Source organism: Rhamphochromis longiceps, linkage group LG12 (assembly GCF_057381845.1).
Source record: "Rhamphochromis longiceps isolate RC_006_pf linkage group LG12, R_longiceps_female_GT1.1, whole genome shotgun sequence".
Taxonomy (NCBI): domain Eukaryota; kingdom Metazoa; phylum Chordata; class Actinopteri; order Cichliformes; family Cichlidae; genus Rhamphochromis; species Rhamphochromis longiceps.
The window spans coordinates 35,131,882-35,150,508 of NC_140568.1; the positions used below are offsets into that span (position 1 = coordinate 35,131,882).

Sequence of the window (18,627 nt, forward strand, 5' to 3'; positions counted from 1 at the left end):
GTTGACGTTTGAGGATTTGTGGTCAAATAGAAATCTTCCAGACATGAAGAAATAAATAAGTGAACGCAAAGGTTAGATTAGGTGAGACAATGAGAAATGGAGGCAGGATTACTCAAAGTGTCCTTATTTTAGTCAATAAGAGGAGTGAAAGCAAAAAGCCTCTGGTTTTATTAACCATGAGAAATCAGGTCAGCTGTTGAGGCCAAAAGAAAGACTACTGAAAATACACTCTTAAGCCATCTACACTAATCTGTAATGTATATTGCATTTCACGGTAAACCTTACCTTTAGGACCTACATTTTGGCTGCAGCTTTTTTTGCCTCAGGCCTGTTCCTCTACTCCCGCCTCAGTCAGTCTTTTGATAGGTTTCCAAGAATAACCCACACAATATGTCTTGTGGCCTCAATACACTGGTCTATTGAGGCCACTGTAGGTGGACAAATTGATATTGTCTACAATAGATTTCTTCCCCTGTGACTGTTGGATGGTGGTGAAAAAGCAGCAGCTCTGTTAAAAGACAACTAGCCTAGGAAGCTTTTATTTTGTAGCTAGTGAAGCTAGTTCATGTTCAGCCTTTATACTTGAAATCTTTTGGTTGCATTAGTTATAACCACGTATTCAAAGTGGAAGCATCACATGAAGACAACAGCATGGACCCAGAAATGTGCAAAGATGCAGAAATCTGTTGAAAAACTTTGGAGACTGCAAAAAGTAGCAACTAGCCAAAGAACATAGTGGATGTATTTATATGTACTTGTGAGTAAAGAGTGAGTGCTAGACTTTCTCAAGTGGTTACTAAGAAGACTGATTAAATGCTAGTGTTGTTTATATTTACTGAAAGTGTGAATAAACAGCTGTTTTCTCACAATTGCCATATGAACAGCTTGCCACTTTTTGGCTGACAAGTTAAAAAAATGAATAGCTTGTGCTTTCAATATAACATAAATATTATTTCAATATATAAAACCTCAAGGTCTCAGCAAATCAGATTTCTGGGATCCTTAAAGACTTGTATTGTTTTAATATAATTAACAGAACAGTTATAGGATGTCTTATTTTTAGATGTGTACTAGTCTATTTATTTATTTATTATTATTATTATTTATTATTTTTATTTGTATCATTCTTTCTTTTGCCTTAAATGAGAAATCTAAAGTCTTGTAGCCTGTCTGGATCAGGACAGGTCTTTGAGGAGGCGCTAAGGCATTCCTGTTTTTATTGAGGAGGGATGGTTTATTGTACCCTCGAGAGGAATGCTATCAGGGGATTTGGTGTACTTTACAGAAATCTAGAACATCAGAATCAGAATAAAGTCTTGCTCTAAAATGAGCCTGTATACTTAACAATAGATGTATTTTTTTGATCGGTAGCGTCTTTCTTCTTTGTTTTTCCTCTCGACCTCTTCCACCTTCATTTATCCCAGGGCGAAGCAAAGGTATTTGCATTGCTGGATGGTTTTGACTCTGCGCCAGAAGATGCAGAGGTTTACATTGTTTTGGAAGGATCCACACTGATCCATGTCACCAGGGCTCACAGTGATGTCATGCTCTGCTTTATTGTGCCCGGTATGTTTATGACTTTCTGATGTAAATTACACAGTGATTTAAGACTGTGTAAAAGTCTTAAATCACCCTCTATTTCTTTGTATTTTCCTAGGAAAATTAGAAATACATACAGCGAACATACATGGAAATATAGTTTCCTCACTGTTTCAGTACCTTCGGATGGTTTCTTAGATCAACTGAATAACAAGATGCTTCTCTCGGATCCTGTGTCACAACTTTGCTCAATTTTTTTTCTTCCTATTTCTTAACATGGTTTTCAGATAGTGTTCCTCCATTTTAATGTTTGTTTGTTTTTTAGGCCTTCCACTTCTTTTGTCCTTGACTTATTTGGATATCCTGAAGCTATTGCTTAAAGAAAACTCATAAAAATTACATGAAAGTTTGGCTCTTTGGAAGCAAAATGTAAAGAAATGACGGGTGCTTTAGGATTTTTGCACAATATTTTATGTTCTCATGTCTAATGCCGTATTTTGGTATTTTACGAAGCCATCGTCAAACATTAGTATATTCTAGCAATCCCATGTTTTTCCACTTTTTCACTTCCGATTATATATCAGAATACCTAAAAGAAGTATGTATTTGAATTTGGCTTACACATAAACATGTCCCTACAGTGGCTTGAGGTCTGACAGGGTGCAGAATCTTAGCAGCTTCCACATAGGAGTGAAACAGCTCCATGAACAATATGTCATTATTACTGAGCCTCTGTGTAGGTTGACTCAAACAACAGGCAGTCCTGCAGGCTTTGCACTCTCAAACATACTAACTCAATGCAGAAATGCAGAAAACAAAAAGTGCCTTTGTTAGCATCCAAAAAGAAAAGCTGATACTCAAACATATCCAAGGGCTTGGAGGCATTCTTAAAGCCCTGTAACCATAGTGTGTTTTTGTAGTGTTGACTCATTTCTCACAAACCATAAATCCTTTTGATAGATTTCCTTTCACCCTTTTGGGCTTCTATTTCTGTTTATTAAACACAGTTTGAACAAAAAAATCTGTAACTTTTGGAGTTTTTTGTTCCACCATATAAAAAGATATTGTTTATTTAACTGATGTTAAATATAACTTTTGTTGTGCTTGCTTAGGCCATAATCTGGCAGAGATGGTTTCTGTCCAGGCATACCTGTGCTCTGAAACTATACCTCTCACCTGGGTAGGCGAGGCTTCATTAGAGTATGTTCATGATGATGCTCAGGTAAGAAAAGCCAAAAAAAGTGTGCTTGTGGTAAAAATTACATGTTAATACAGTTTTTTCTTGTGCACGTGCTTTTTAGTTCATATATAATTGATAAGAATTCTACTGACATTTTTGTATTGGAATGGGAAACGCTCCAATACAAAGGCAGCAGTGAAAATAATGTTTTGTAGAGCTCTTCAGTTACACCTGATTGTATCTTATTCACAACTGGCACCCTTACAGGACCTCGCAGAGCACCTGGTAATCCATGGACATTGTCTGAACTCCACGGATCACAACGAGCTGAGCAGCCTCTTCAACCTGGGCCAGCAGAGCTCCCATTGGGCTATGGATCACCGAGTGGCCCTGGCTATGGCCAACCTCGATATCCCCCCAAACTGGAATGTACTCGGGAGCCACAGTGGAGACGGTGAGAGCTGCACTGTCTTATCTTGCAGAACAGGGATTCCTACACAGTTATGCTTATCAAAGACACATAAAATGCAGTTTTTATTTCATGAAAAAATGTATTTAAAAATACAAAAAATTGAAAATTCTTAAAATGGTACACTCTGTTTATCCAAACAAAGTTGTAGCTTGGAAAATGTCATGTTAGAGGGAGGGGTTTTAATTAAAGAGTGGATTTACAGACAAGGATAATATATTTAATTATGTACACGTTTATTCATACAAAAAAACAAAAAAGAGGACAGCTATAGATTAGAAATGTAGCTGACGGCCTTTGTCATAATGCATCACTCAGCACTGTCCTGGTAACTATACCAGGAGGTTGAACTCTTCAACTCTGCAACCCCTCTGCCCACCTTCTCCCCAGCCATTATTCCCATTTTCCATGCTCACCAGGCTGAAATCGGAAGTGAACATGGTCCAACGTGTTCCTCTGTTAAATTCATCAAAGCCAATTAAGCAGCATGTAATGTGGTTAATAGAGCCTTTCCATCTGGAAGTAGCCCTAGGCAGAGCTCAATAAATCTGAGCGAGCATGTGTTTGTGTGTTTGCGTGTGGCCTGTGTGTGTGCTGACCACCAAGTTTACTAGATGCCACCATCTGTTTGTATGATCTGAGTGTTTGTGTAGGGCCACCTACATAAATAACAAACTAGATTTAGCTGTAATATAGTTATGGCAGTCTGTTTCATTGCAACGTCTCTCTCTAAATGTCTGCAGTTAATTTGATAACACTGCTTATGACATCATTCTATTGCCGATGCTTAATACAGCTCAATGATCAATCCCCGAATCTCCTAAGTACTCACTGTTTGCATGCAGTGCTTTCAATAAAAATTTAAAAGCACTGGAACATCTTAACAAATCCTTGTTACTGTCACAAAGACAAAAGATGACACTGGAGGTAATCATGTTCTTCCTGAGAACATTTCTTAAACTGAGCATACTAGAAAAATTGTAGCGTTGTATTAACGTGCATTTCAATGCTCCGGACCTGCAAAATGCCAAAACGTCTGTTGTTGTTCACAGTTGCTGATGATCAGTTAATGAAGTGCATTTTATCAGTCACACCTGACTGTTACACACTCTCTTAGTTCTTATGGAAGCAACAAGTGTGGCCTTAGTCTTTCACAGGACTGCATGGAAAGCTGTTTGTTCTTCACATGGCTGTATTCATTATATTAAAAATAGAAGCTGCACAGTAGGAAGTCAGTACAGTCAGTAGTAGTCAGTGCAGCTTTCATGACATTTGCATTTTTATTTTTACAGTATGTCTTCTGTCCACCCTACTTTTCAAATATGCACTAAATCCTGGCATGGATGCCAGTGTTGCACATTTTTGGAGAGAGATTCTGTCATTCTTTTTCAGCTGTTCTTTCTTAGGTTGTTTTGTTCTGCCTTTCTCTTCACATGTTATTATTGGATTTAGGTGGCAACACACTTGAGCAAGTCTTCAAAATCTTTACTGATTCAGTCATTGAACTTTGGATTTTTGTCAGAGGATAAAGCCTAGTACTCCTCTCCTGACAGGTTTCTGGAGATTAGGAGTCATTTTATTAGGAAGCATTCTGGTTAATTTTCAGACATTAATGGCTCCATCTATAAGTCATCTCCTGACATCTTTTGCACTCGCCACACTGTCACCTCTGTGCCTCATTATTTCAACTTTTCAATTCAAGTCAGTTTTATTTTTATATTGTATTTATAGCACCAATTCATAACAACAGTCAGCTCATGGTTCTTCTGTGTGTATTTACTCTGGTAGTCCTGGCCAAGTTCATGCTGCACCCAGTCAGAGCTGTAAAAATGTATCTCACCCAGTATTCGTCAGGCACCTTTTCATGTTCATTAGCAAAGTTTAATCTTGCAGCAATGTGCTGAACAGCAAGCCAGGACATTTTTTTTTCTTGGACTCTCTCCACAGAGGTTGTTATGCAATGTTCTTCATACTGAATGAGCTGTCACAAAAACTCAAGATTTCAATTGGTAAGCCTTATGCTAAGTACGAAGCGCTTCCTGTCTGTTTTATGAAGCTAGATTCTTCACATCATGCACCGTCTTTGGCATTATTTCAGGAGGAAGCTCACAGCAGCCTAATTAGTTGTACTGTGACTCATTCTCATTACTTCTACAAGTATATAAAAACTGATATTTTTAGTTATTGTTTTTACTATTTCTTCTTTTAAAAGTATAAAATCTTGAAATAATTATTTTTTGTTTTACTTTCGCTGGTAATTTATTTCAGTGTGAACCCATGTAAATCCATGATGCACTTATGCATCGTGATAGAAACATCAAAGTATAAAAGGAAGAGAAAAACTAAACATGGGACCATTCTGATTCTTTTATAAAAACCTTTTCTTTAGTTAGTATAACTGGAAGTCACAGGTGTATTCTCTTTATTTCTACTTTTGGGACTGAAGTTTCAGTTTAGTTTCTCTAAAGTATGTTTTATCCTCTGTAAAGGGAAATACCCTAGTTGTCAGCTTAGAAATATTGTGATTCTGGAAAGGTGATACAGTCCTGAATTATTTGAAGTTTAAGTGCTCTTGCACAGAGCTTGACTCATTTCTCATCATCCTGCGGGTATTTCTTAATCTTTACACAGCTACCCATTACAGTAAAAAGGGCAAACTGTATGGTATCACAATGTAAAAAAAAAAACAAAAAACTACCATTTTTATGATGAGATGACAATTTTAAGTGATACCAAGTGTTGCTTCTGTTATATTTGTATATTTTTCCTGCAATTTATTCTTTTCAGACAGCATTTGTAATTTATATCGGAGTTAACTAACGTACTTTAATGTAAACTTATTCTCTCTTTTAAGGTATAGTAATAAGATAAAAAAAAAAAACTTGTTAGAGAGTAAAATGTTTTTCGGCTGGAGCAGTTTTATCTGGTACAGATAGAAATCTTGTCGGACTGCATTAAATGGCAGACACAAATCTAAGAAGTCGTCACATTTGTAGACTGTCTGTTGTCACGATCTTGTTAAAAGGCTTCTGTTGCCTTAAAATAGGTCAGTGGACCAGAGGGATCCAGTGCTGTGTAAGAATAGAAATCAGTTAGTGACAGTTCAGATAGTTATCCTAATTAGACGGTTATCCAGATTTCTGACATGCTAGTTTCCTCCTGGTTAAGCAGTTGTCTTGGATCCCGCTGCATTCTTTCATGTCTTCAGAGATGTCATTTTTTAAAATTGTAATATATTTTTCTCCCTATTCTCCAGAGCACTGTCCCAGAGAGTCTCCCCTCCACCTAGCTGTTCGATGGGGTATGTGTCGACTTGCAGAGCTGTTGCTTTGCCAGCCTGGGGGTTTGATGGCTGTCAATCTGCCAAACGAAAATGGAGTCACGCCGCTGCAGCTGGCACAGACAGCAGGCAACACTGAACTGTTGGAGCTGCTCTCCAAGTAAGATTATAAACTTTAACGAGGTGCTTCCAGGAGAGACTCTGACAAATGAATGACTGTTTTGATAAAACATTGTGTATTCAGGGTAGAAGTTTCCTGTGCTCCTGTCAGGGCTCTGTGTGCAGGCGGATGGAGAGGAGGATCCAAATGCGAGACTCTGAGACTGAATTGAAACTGAGAACCTTAGCTTTATTGCTGGTGATAAAATTCTGCGGGTACGACGCGACACAGAGCATGGGAAAACACAGGGCTTATATACACAGGGTAGTAATGAGGGAATGGGCAACAGGAGGGAAACAAAGCTGGGAGAGATCAGGGCTAACGAGACAGGGGGGAACAAAGCTGCACACACTAACCTAAGACAACGACTTCCACAATAAAACAGGAAACACTACTAAAAGACACGGACAGAAAATAATACATGAAACCACAATTCCTAAAACATGGATAACAGAAACATGAAACTCTAATAATAAACATCATCATCATCACAACAAGAGAATGAGAAAACAAAACACCAAGATAACTGAAACACAAAGTACCAGAGAAACATGAAGAATAATCCATGATGCCAAAGTAAACGAAAACATAATGAACTCAATTGCTGGGTCCAACGGACCCAGAACCATGACAGCTCCACACTAAGGGAAAACTTTCCTTCAACTATATACACAACCCAGTTTTATGTTTGCTATTATCCTATCCATCCATTTCTAAATTTCCAAAATACTGTGATTATATTGAAGTGATGAAGTGCATTTTGTTATTATATGTCACCTGTTTGTGTTACCTGAAAACTCCACCTCTAACTGGATCCACACCCTTACAGGTTAATTTATTTTGCCTACAAGACCAGATCATATGCACTTAATGACAGTAAATGTGATATGCAATATGTTAAAGAAGTTTGGGAAAATAGTAAAAACAGTATTCGAAATATCAACCCTAATGCCTAATATTTTTTTCTGTTGTTTTGCAGCCCACCCAATCCACTAGCTACACCTCCCGCTGGTCTTTCCCAGGTGTGGGCAGACAGATCTCGCCTGCTTAGGTTCTGTCATGACATGGGGAACCTGACTCTGACTGTCAGACAAAACCTGAGGTGGAGCTCGGAGGAGAGCCGACATGCTGACATCCTGCTTCTCAGAGAGCGACTGAGAGATGAGGACTTCCTCAGAGGGGTGAGCAGAACAATATTATGATGGTCGTAAAGATTGTAAAGGTGATATTTGTAAACACAAGAATAAATTAGAAAAAGGTAGTTGATTACAATTATATAAAAGCAAAACAAAAAAAATTACAGATTAAGCTTTTGTTGAGGATGTTTTTTTTTTTTGTTCAAGGTTCTTAAAGGTACTATTAAATTAAGGTTAGGTAGCAGGTGTGCAACTAACTAAACAGAAAAATCAAAACCCATAAATACAATACTTTCTCGAATCTTTTGATTTAAATGCTGCTTTTTCTCCTACAGATCAAAGCACTAAGGAGGGAGCGGGTGGAGACGATCTTAGGGAAGGAAGAACTAGTGGATGATCCTGCAGACAGTGGTATCATACACATTCAATCTGTCTGATTTGTGGGATTTGGAGGCCTGATTAAACTAAACCATGCAGTCTTAGCTCTCCTCTTTCATGTTGAGATGATTTGCTATTTTTCACTGTATTGAATCTACACACTGTGGTGTCATGCAGACTTCAGTAGAAATTGACTGCCCTCATCTGGGCTTTGTGGGTACTGCAAAGATATGGCAAAAAACAAGTCAACTGTATGAAGGTGGTGGTTTGTCATTTCTTTGCTGAATAGATGATCAATCGTTAGTCAGTTATCAGGGAAATAATTAAAAACAATAACAACAGTCTACTTCAAAACTTTCTGCTTAAAAGTATTTCTCATCAAACATAATCATTTAAAAAACAAGGTAGTTGAAGATATTTTGTTTATAAAATAAAATGTGGGAAGTTTTGGGCAAGTCTGCTTAATCATTCCTTCCAGTGGTAGATTTGGATAAAGAGTAGAGGATGGATTTACTACTTCATCAAGCAGATATAAAGGAAGCTCAGTAAAATAAAGAGTCCTTCAAATCTGATGTAGGCCTTGTTTTTAAATGTGGATATTTAAGGATATTTAAATAGATGAATAAAAACTTTGACCTGTTCCTGGTGCTACAGGAAAACTCAGCATGGCATAAAAATTCTTATAAAAATTCCCTACATGAGGCCTGTGGACATTAAGTAGGGAATTTTAAAGCAGTTTACCCACTAGTATTTGGCATATTCCACTGAGATCCCAAGCCACATCACTAGTGTGATTGACAGTATCTTTGACAGTATCTGAGCTAGTTTTGTTTTTATTTTTGAAATATTTCATCCTTCTCTTTTTTGTCCCTCTGTCTTTGTCTCTCAAGCTCTGGCACTACTTTTTCTCTTCTCTCTGAAACTCTGTTCCAGCCTATCTATCTTTTATGGGCCACTTCTGCTACATATCCTGCCTTCATTTTTCAACATCACCCAAGGCCACTAATCAAACCACCCAAACACTAATTTCCATGTATTTCTGCCTTGTTACTGGTAAGCCATCATACACCGTGCCCTTTGATCTAGGATGAACATGGTAATTAAATGAAAATGGAGATCAAGGCCACACAGTAAAAATAAATAAATCCCCCAGGTTTATGAAAAGAAAACAAAAACCTGCGTTTACGTGGGATCATTAAAAACTGGCAAGCATCTGTGCTTACTTGTGTTTCTTTTGAAGTTTGATGGCTGTGTCTGAAAATGTTGTCTTTTTTTTCAGCACTGTATCCTGACATAAATGGAGAAAACTCTGCCGTTGAAGAGAATGTAAGTATTTAACGCACGGCAGTAAAACATTTTTATAAGGATTCACATGCATACAAGTCTATGGATTACAATATGATCCGAATATTCTTGACAAATTCCGTGCAACAAGAGGCGTTCCTTCCAATTTTCCTGAATATGTTATTACAGGTGGCATTTTAAACACACTTATTCACTTTCCATGAACATCTGTACCAGCTAGTGGCAAGCACTGCTACAATAACTGTGGAGCATTGTCTGCTTCTCAATGCTCCACAGTTGTTGTTTGTTTTTTTTCACTCTTATTGTCAAGGTGCTGGATTTGGCACCTTGCACACACCACTGAATAGCTGACTTTGTGAGCGGTCAAGTGTGTGTTTCGTGTTTTGAGAGGTGTGGTGTGTGCACATGATTCTTGTCATCCAGTAGGAACAGTTTAATGTGTTACAGATGGTTAACTAATTGATCTGTCTCACACACCTAGGCACTCGCCAAACACTGGTGTTTTTTTACTTAGTTCTACTCGTTTTTTTCGGTTTTTGTGGTATGCTGGAAATGTGCATGCTGTTTCGTTAAAGGTTCCCAGTTTCTACTCCGAAGTATACGAGGAGCCGCTGATGTTCTGTCTGAATGAGGAGGACGAAGAAGACGAGCCTTCACAGTCTGACTCTGGTAAGATTTTCTTTCAAAGTAATTTTGTTTTTTTAGAAGTCCGTTTTTAGCTGTGGTTTTAATTGTAGAGTTTGTGGTACATCAACTTTTGTGCAGACGGGAATCGATCACTGTTGTTTTAGGTGCTGTTATGTTCATAGGAAGTTATCCAAGTAGCTTCAAATTATTGAGTGAGTTCAAACTGCAGGAAACATTTCCTTTCCTGAACAGAACTTGGAACTCTAACCATCATCTATGGCTGCCGACTGTCCCCGCTGACTATAGGATCACATTTCAGGCCCCTGGCTTGTCTTGCCCCCCTCTCCCTGAAGTTTTTTTAGTCGTGTCACTCTGTGTTTACAGTTATTGTTGAACCGAGCAGGATTTTTTTCTTTTTTCTTTTTTAATGAACACTTCATCCTGAGTCATCCTGCTTCTGCCAGTAGTGACAGGAGACCAGAAACAAACCAAGCCAATTCCTGACTAAATGGCTGAAGGTGGCTTCACTCTGATGTACTCCTGGATTGCAAGAGGAAGGATTTGAGAGTGGGAACATCCTGTGGGTTAATAATTGGCTGGTATTACTGCAGACCAGACTGATGCCTCAGTGTAAGAATGCTGTGGTGACAAGCCGAGGCTTCAGACTTTATAACACTTGGCACTGAACATCTGTAATCTTAGCATCCTGTGGTGAGTGTAGTTTTTCATGCTAAATGGTTAAGCCATTTTGTCCTCTGTGTGCATGTTTCTCTGTGTTTGTTAGCTGAGTGGAAGCTCTTCATCATTTTCGTGTAGCCTGTGATGTCTGCCTCCCTCTGCCCTCTTTTGACCCCTTAAATCACCTTCTGTGGCTCAGATCAAATAATATTGGTCACTTGAATGATGTTTTGCACAAGTTTCCCCTCAGTGGGTTATGTTTGAATGAACACAGCTCAGACTGGAAATGACTCAGGTTTCATACATGCCATTCTTCTGGGATAAAGGTGCTCATTTGACCCTTAAAGAATTTAAATTCTTCAGTAAACATTCCAGGCCTGTCAGGTATCGTGAGTGGCTAGAAGGTTTTTACATTTTTTAGTGAAGTAGTGAAGCTTATATTGTGATTCTGGTCTGTTTGTTAACACTAACAATATGGCTGCATACGTTGAGCGAATGCGTCATCGAGTACACAGACAGAACTTGTGTATCCAGCGCTTCAGCTAGGGATGAGGAATTTCGAATGTAGCTGTCATCTTTCCCCTATCTTCTTGATGTCATCTTTCCTGTCTCCATTTCAGATTACTGTAACTTATTTGACATGACTGTATGTACATAGAAAACTTTTTTTTTTTTTTAAGGTTTTACTCTTTTCAAGATTCATATGATAATTTGGATTTTTTTGAGAGGGATAAAGGACTGTTTGTCTTCTTCAGTCACACATTCTCCCATCTCTGCCTTCCTAATGCCCCCGATATTTAAATACCCCACCCAAAACACACTCTTGCACCCAAATGCCTACATACAGACAAATACACATACCATTCCCCATCACATCCTTCCAGGTCAGCATTTTAATGTGAGTTTAGCGAACAAATAGCAAAGGCCACTTCATCCCGAGGAGCGCTGCTCTCCTCCACAGTTGAGGAGAGGGAAGAAGTTTCTGTGTGCGTGTGTGTTCACTTGTGTATTTGATTGGAAGAATTCAGTAGGGAAGAGTGCTCTGAGTGGGACAGGGGTATAGGGAAGTAAAAAGGGGGTGTTTGTGGTTGAATGGGGGTTGCCAGGGCTTTGCTGAATGCAGTTTTCCAGCAGCTTGTTGAGATCTCCAGAGAAAGGAGAGCAGAGGAGTGTTAAAGCAGTGTGTGTTTATGTGTGTGTGTGTGTAATAGGGGGGAAACTGTGAGAGAAAGGGATTTATGATATGGATAGTTTGGCAGGGTGTCAACAAACGATAAGTGCAGCACCAGGAGCGCAGAGAAGAGTCTGCGACCCCGACTGTGGGATCTAATTGGAGAATGGAAAAAAGGATTAAACCTCACACAGACCCCACAAAGGCAGCATTAATGTTCACTAGCCCGGTGCCAACACCCTCCATCACCCCTCCCCATGCACATACACAGAAACTTTCTATAGTCACAGTGTACCTCTTTTTCTACTCTTCGCGTATATTCTGCCTGCAAAACCCATCTCATCTCCTTTTTCTCTCTCTGTTTTTCACATTCCTTCATTTATGTGCATTTGTAAACCCATGCTTGACCTCTTTTCACAGTGCCATTGTCCAGTTTGTCTTGTAAATCCTCTTTACCATCCTTTTTGCTGATCTTCACTTGTATCTGTGCTGATGCAATTGGAGCACTGTACTCCTGCAGTTTGGCAAGAGGAGGAAACATGGATGAAGAAAACAGCAGCAGCTCTCTGTGCTGTCTCCATGGAGAAGCTGCTAACCTGGCAGTCCCTCCTCCCCTCTCAGCTGGGCTTTGACATGCTAAAATATAGAGAACGAGAGAATGGAGTGATTGAGAAGGACTCTCTTCAGATGGCATTAGGCATATTTGGGATGAATTGCCAGTGCTTTTAACTGGGTAGTGTTCAGCTATGCAGCCTGGTATCTCTCCGAGACAGTTATGGACTCACAGGGTTAATGATTTCTATCATGTCTGAGACTCACTTTCAATAAGCAGTCTGGCTTCATGTTTCTCTTCGCTGCCGGTTCTAAAGTCATTCCTATATTTGACTGTTTCTCTCCCTTCCTCAGTCCCTCCTTTCAGCTGTCAATACCCTCCTCCCTCTGTTGCTGTCAGCATGTGTATATCTCGCTCCCTCTTTCTCATGACCGTGTGTGGTATATGAGCAAAGAAGGCAGAGACTGACTTAGTTACCTAAAAGTTTGCTCAGATGTAAGAAGAGCAGACAGAGAGGAAACTCAAAAAGAAAGAGTTCAGCCCCGGCTCTGCTGGACAGTTGGTTGAGAGCTGTGGAGGGGGAAGGGGAGTAGTTTAGGGGGAGGGGTGGTTGGGGGAGACAGAGGGGAACATGCTGGCTCACTCCTGAAGTGTCAGAGTGTCTGCAGCAGGGCTCCGGGAAAAAAAAGGAGAGTGAGTGCTACAGCTAGTCCGCAGTCTGTTCAGCCATGTGGGAATAGACGTAACTGCTCATTTATTCATCACACACATCGAACTGTTCGGATGAAGATTTTCTATAAGATCGTAACTCATGGACTCTGATTCCGACTGCCCTTTCAACTACTCCTGGCCTTCTTTTCCCAAGATGAGGATGCGCCGGAAGATGGGGAAAAAAGGTAACGCAGCATTAAAAACCATATTTAAAAGTAGTTTTGCTATTCTGTCGCTTTGACAGGTATAGTTCTGCGAGTGTCCACAAATCTTAATTCACTTTTCACTTCACTGTCATTGACGTCCTTAAAACACATTTCTGACATGTTGATGTCTGCAGTGTTTGACAGACACAAAAAAGATTTGGAAAAACATGTGGAATCATTTTTAAGTGAAAAATGTTAACTTTTTAAACACAGATTAGGCAGCTCTTCTGGCAAACTCAGGACTTAACTTCTAAATGCCCTGTTGGCAGGCATGTTTCACCATTCACTGTGGAACAATAAAGTTAAAATTAGACTTTTCCCATTACACACTCTTACTCACAGACATCCACTGCAGTACCGAGTCTGTCAGAAAGAGCTAACTGCATGTTTACCAGTGATGTAACCTGATACCTGACAGTATGTTGGGGAATGTCAGATGTCCACTCGAGGCTGATTGAGTGGTTTGGGGCTTTCGCCATCTTCAAACTGTTGTGTGCATCTAAACCCTGCTGAGAAGTCGTGGCCTCATGTGACTGCTAGGTTGCAGTGCAAATGGGAGGCCCACTGTTTAATATGTGCGGTCATATCCCTAGCCTCAGGGAACTGCACTTGATAGCTCTAATTGGTTGTTTAGGTGTCAGTGAAAGAGTGACTGTGATTGAATTGAGTATTGGTTTATTATCAGGCACGGAACCAAAATCTGGTTAATACTTCATCCTGGCATAAAAATTTGTTATTTCATTGTTAGTCATGGGAGAGTTAAATTAAATGCTAAAAATAGTGCATGATTAAACCAGAGTGGTTAAACAGTCCGTTGCTTATGTACAAGTGATTCTGTGTTTGTTGGGAGAAGCGAGAAAGAGAGAGGGAGTTAGGATCAGAGAGACAGACACGGGGAAAGATTATGTTACTGCCACGGCTGTGTCATGGCTCAGCTCCAGTTGTCTTTTCCTCATCTTTCACCATAAACCTCTGCAAGATTATCTATGTTATTGCTTTGTAATTGTGATTGACACAGGCTAGCTTTATACACACTGCTGGCCCATGCTCTCTCAATGAGGAACAGAAACGGTGGCACTGCATCAACTTTTTGAACTGAACTGCTTCTACTCGATTTCGACTTTCTTTTTTTTCTGGTCTAACAATACACCTGCAAAGTGAAATGTGATTTCAGGTGCGCACAGACAGACGTTTATTTCTTTGCTCTGAGAGTTGCACGGCTCGTTCTGGCTTCACCTTTTCCTGTAAATACAATGGGCCTGTGATGCTTGGATTGGGATGTTTGACCACAGGTGTCATAACTCAGAGTGGTTTTGTGGATGTTGGTGGACAATTGTTCTAATGATTTAAAAGTCCCGAACACTAAAGTTAAATAAATGCCTCCCCTATTTTTATAAGGTAATAAGACCTCCTGTTGTGATTCTTTGAGACTTGGCTTGTTATTTTACTTTCAGCTCTCATCAAAGTGACAGCTGTTTAGTGTGGTCCTTGTAAAGCAAGTTACATCATAAAAGAAGGAACAGCATGAACAAATAATCCATTTATAATTATAATAAGCAAGCCTAGGTGTTTATACGATTAATCATTGTTATTGTATGTTTATCTTGCATTTTATGTTTTGCCCTACAGCTTCTAAAAGGAGTGAACCTTGAGAAAGAAGCCTTGTGGCTGCGCTGCCTCCCCCTCCTCTTCATCCTGCCTACCTCGGTCTCCCTCTCCCAGGGGTGTGCATGGGTTGAAGGGTCACTCTCTGTGTTTAACTGCCCTGGTCTGGAAACCTGGCACTGACTGCTGTCTTTGTCTGTTTTGCTATAGAGTCTCTCTCGGTCTCTGTTTTTCTCGCTGCTGCTACTTTAGGCATTGCTACTGTATACGGTTGCTTCTCACTAAGGGACATGCTCTGAATATCACATCACTTCAGCTTTACTTTTAGCGAGCAGAAATCCTACATAAATAGATCCGCATACTGCTCTGCTTTTCTTTAAAAAAACAATCCCCTTTCAAGTCACAGCTGATTGACTGCTTACTCTGCCTCGGGAATAAAGACAGCTTTTCCAGCAGGACGAATTACTTTTTGCTTTTGTAACTTGTTGGCAATATGAACACCCTGCTTCTGTTATTCCCCCAGTTAACTAATGTTAAACACAGATCACACTGCCCGACAGTAATGTTCACTGAGCCAGAATTTATGGGTCAGAGGTGTGTGAATGATTGAGGCCACAGCAGCCAGCTGTGGCTTTGGACCCTGCCCAGAGCCTGAACTATTAGGTCTGTCTGTCAAGTCCCTAAAGTAGGTTTATATGAAATTATATCTGCTTTCAAACAGCAGTTTGACCCACATCCAGAATCTAACCCCATTCTGTGGATTTGATGTTGGACTAAAACGAATCCTTTTCTACATAGCAGAAAGTTTTATGTGACTTTGCGCAGGTACAGTGAATTTGGTTTGAGGTTCATATACAGTATAATCTCTTCAGGTGAAACTAAGAGAATCCAGACATTTTTAACAATGGAGAATCAGGTTGTAAAAATGTAAGAATTTCGCTGAGAGATATAAAAACTTTGGCTGTCCTGGAGTGATGTGCAGTCGTCTCTGTATATGCTGCAGTACTTAAACTTCGGTTAATTCGTTTATGTTTAACATGGATGTAATGGGAATCATCTGGTGTCCTCATCAGTGTTAGCTCAGCTCCCTCTTGCCTCTCATATTTATCTAACTTGCAGCATATAGGAAGCACAGCCAGTTTCTTCTTTGATTTATTCACTGTTACAGTTGCTGAATGCCTTTTTTATTATTATTCTGCAGTGCTGGCAGCTTGGACACAATGGATAAACTATTGATTTACTTTAAAAGAAGAATGTTGAGTCTTGCTTTAATAACTGCTTGATGAGCTGAGATTTAAAACAGCAGTGCCAAAGACACTGTTGGAGGCAAAGCTCGGTCACGGCAAGGTGAGAATGTCATTATTAGCTTAATAATGTAACTGTGCTAATGAGACCTCCTCTTCTGGTTACTACGACCAGAAATGCACCAGCTGCTGGTGTGATTAGATTTTTCTGTTGAATCTTCAGCTTAATGTAAATTCCTCTACAAGTTTTCTTTCTTCAGACTGATGACTTTTTTTCTTTTGTTAACAAGTAATGTAATGTAATGGTGGTAGTTTCGCAGTTCAAGTAATCATAAATTGACTTACTTTGGCGATTAACCAATCATTTTACTGTACGTCCCATTTTCACTTTGATGCTTTGAAATCAAAAAAGGCAATCGCTGAAACATTTGTGCTCTTTTTGTCCTGTTCCTGCTACTTGTGCACATGTGTAGTTCACCTAGCGAGATGGCATAGAAAAGAGAAACCTTCACTTTGAGGAAGTTAACAGAAAGTAAAACAATAATCTTGTAGCTTGTTAAGCATTTTACTTTTAAAAGTAATATTACCTAACACTGGCAGAAACACACATTTTGCTGATGGTTATCTAGTAGCAGTAAAAAAAACTATATTAAAAAAAGTAAAGTCAGTGTACCTGGTTAGTGTTTAATAGAGATTTTTTATGAGCAGTCAGAATTCGCAAGTAAGTTTGAAAATAATTGTTACTGTGGTTATTTTTCACATTAAAAGCAGCAGCTGACTATTCAGTCTCACCTGATTTCTAGCTGTTTTATAGCTTTTGAGCATTTTTATCTGATGCTAACCATTTTATATACATTTTTTTTTGTGTGTAAAAAATTATGATTTTATGACCTATGTGTTTATTTTGCTGCCAGTATCATTTTAAGTTGCATTTTAATAGTACTCTATAAATAATGACTATTTTATTGTTGTTGTTATTAGTAAAGAACTAGTTTGTATAGAGCATTTAAACTTTCTTAAAAGATAATATGCCCATTAGTGTCTTACCAAAGGTTTATTGTTATGTGTAGTATTACTGGTAACTTTTACCTTCTTTGTTTATGTGAATCGGTTATTTTCAAACCTGAAATACTTCATAAGAAACTGAGTTGTGGAGAGTGTGTGTGCTTTATACAGAGCAACATCCCAGAGGGAGCTTTGCGTGTTTTGAGAGCAGGAGTGTTTTTCCCCGTTTAACAGTAAAACCAGGCTGCTGCTCACAGTGGCTCTTCTGTGTTGAAAGGATTCCTCTCAATGCTACTGTGTGCTCACCAGGAGTTATTTCCACTCACCCACTGCATCGAAGGCAGGGTGGAGAAGAAACAAGCCTACAGATGTGTACTCTCGACTCCGTGCACGCCCTTTCACGCGTGTGTGCAAAGAGCCATTCAGATAGAGGCACACACACACATGCACACACTCATACACACACAAACGCATATAGAGACTCTTAGTCCTGAACAATGACAAGCAACTGCCCAGGATGTCTATGTCACTTCCCGTGTTTGTGAGAAGTTATTTGGTGTTGCTGTGGAAACTAAATGTAATATTGAAAAATCCCGGCTCTCTGTGCATTCTTCTCTCTCTGTAGAGAAAAGCCAGTCCATAAGGGAGAGCCAGGCCTCGTCTCCAACACTGGCTGCAGCTGCCAGACTGTCAGCGATGATACACGGCAAAGACCAAGTGTATGCCAACGCCATGCTGGTGGATCAGGTGAGTTGCTCAAGTTTTTCTATACAGTGTCATTAGGTAAAATGCAGTTTACGACAGGGATATAATTTAGAACAGCGCATGAACAACAGACTTTGCTCATAAGATGTGAATCGTTTCACTGGATGAGCTGCAAATCATCTGGTGGAACAGTTTGGGGTCTCATTGCATTCTCACTTTTCTTTTCCAGGTGGACGATGCTGACATTAAATACCGCTCTCCAGGGGAAGAGGAGGTCAGCCCTGCATCTCATGCTGACAGCTCCAGCTGGGATTCGTTCTCTGTGACTCCCCCTAATTCAGGGAACTGCTCCCAGAGCCGGTGCCTATCGTCACCCCACAACAGGCTGAGGGGAATCCAAGGTTCTGGCCTGGAGAACCACAGAGAGCAGTCCCCTCTTGTCTCCCCCCCCTGTCCTTTCGCTTCCTCCCCATCTTTTCCTTCCTCGCCCCTGGCTTCCGCCCTCCGTTTGTTTGAGGAAGCACACAAGCGTCAGCCGCAGACAGGCTTGCCACGCTCTCCTTCTTTGAGTCGTAGAGGATGCAGCTTCACAGAGGCAAGCCGAGGCCTGAGGTAGGACACAATTGCAGTTATTCTTGAAAAGGTTTAGACTATTTCTTCTATTGAGATTATGTT

General features: G+C 39.9%; 1 protein-coding gene across 7 annotated transcripts in view; it reads left to right on the plus strand.

Moving 5' to 3' along the window:
- The window catches only part of LOC146657742 (rho guanine nucleotide exchange factor 28-like), a 47,705-nt gene that overhangs the window by 5,506 nt on the left and 23,572 nt on the right, over window positions 1-18,627 (plus strand). For 6 of the 7 annotated variants that reach the window (XM_085426047.1, XM_085426048.1, XM_085426049.1 and 3 more), the window contains 10 exons: window positions 1,425-1,566; window positions 2,652-2,761; window positions 2,987-3,173; window positions 6,445-6,628; window positions 7,608-7,809; window positions 8,100-8,175; window positions 9,422-9,468; window positions 10,023-10,116; window positions 17,873-17,994; window positions 18,182-18,564. In XM_085426047.1, coding sequence (XP_085282173.1) covers window positions 1,425-1,566; window positions 2,652-2,761; window positions 2,987-3,173; window positions 6,445-6,628; window positions 7,608-7,809; window positions 8,100-8,175; window positions 9,422-9,468; window positions 10,023-10,116; window positions 17,873-17,994; window positions 18,182-18,564 — 1,547 coding nt within the window. Of the gene's footprint in view, window positions 1-1,424; window positions 1,567-2,651; window positions 2,762-2,986; window positions 3,174-6,444; window positions 6,629-7,607; window positions 7,810-8,099; window positions 8,176-9,421; window positions 9,469-10,022; window positions 10,117-13,094; window positions 13,373-17,872; window positions 17,995-18,181; window positions 18,565-18,627 lie in introns of those variants that run through there. The other variant, XM_085426053.1, reaches the window with a different exon arrangement.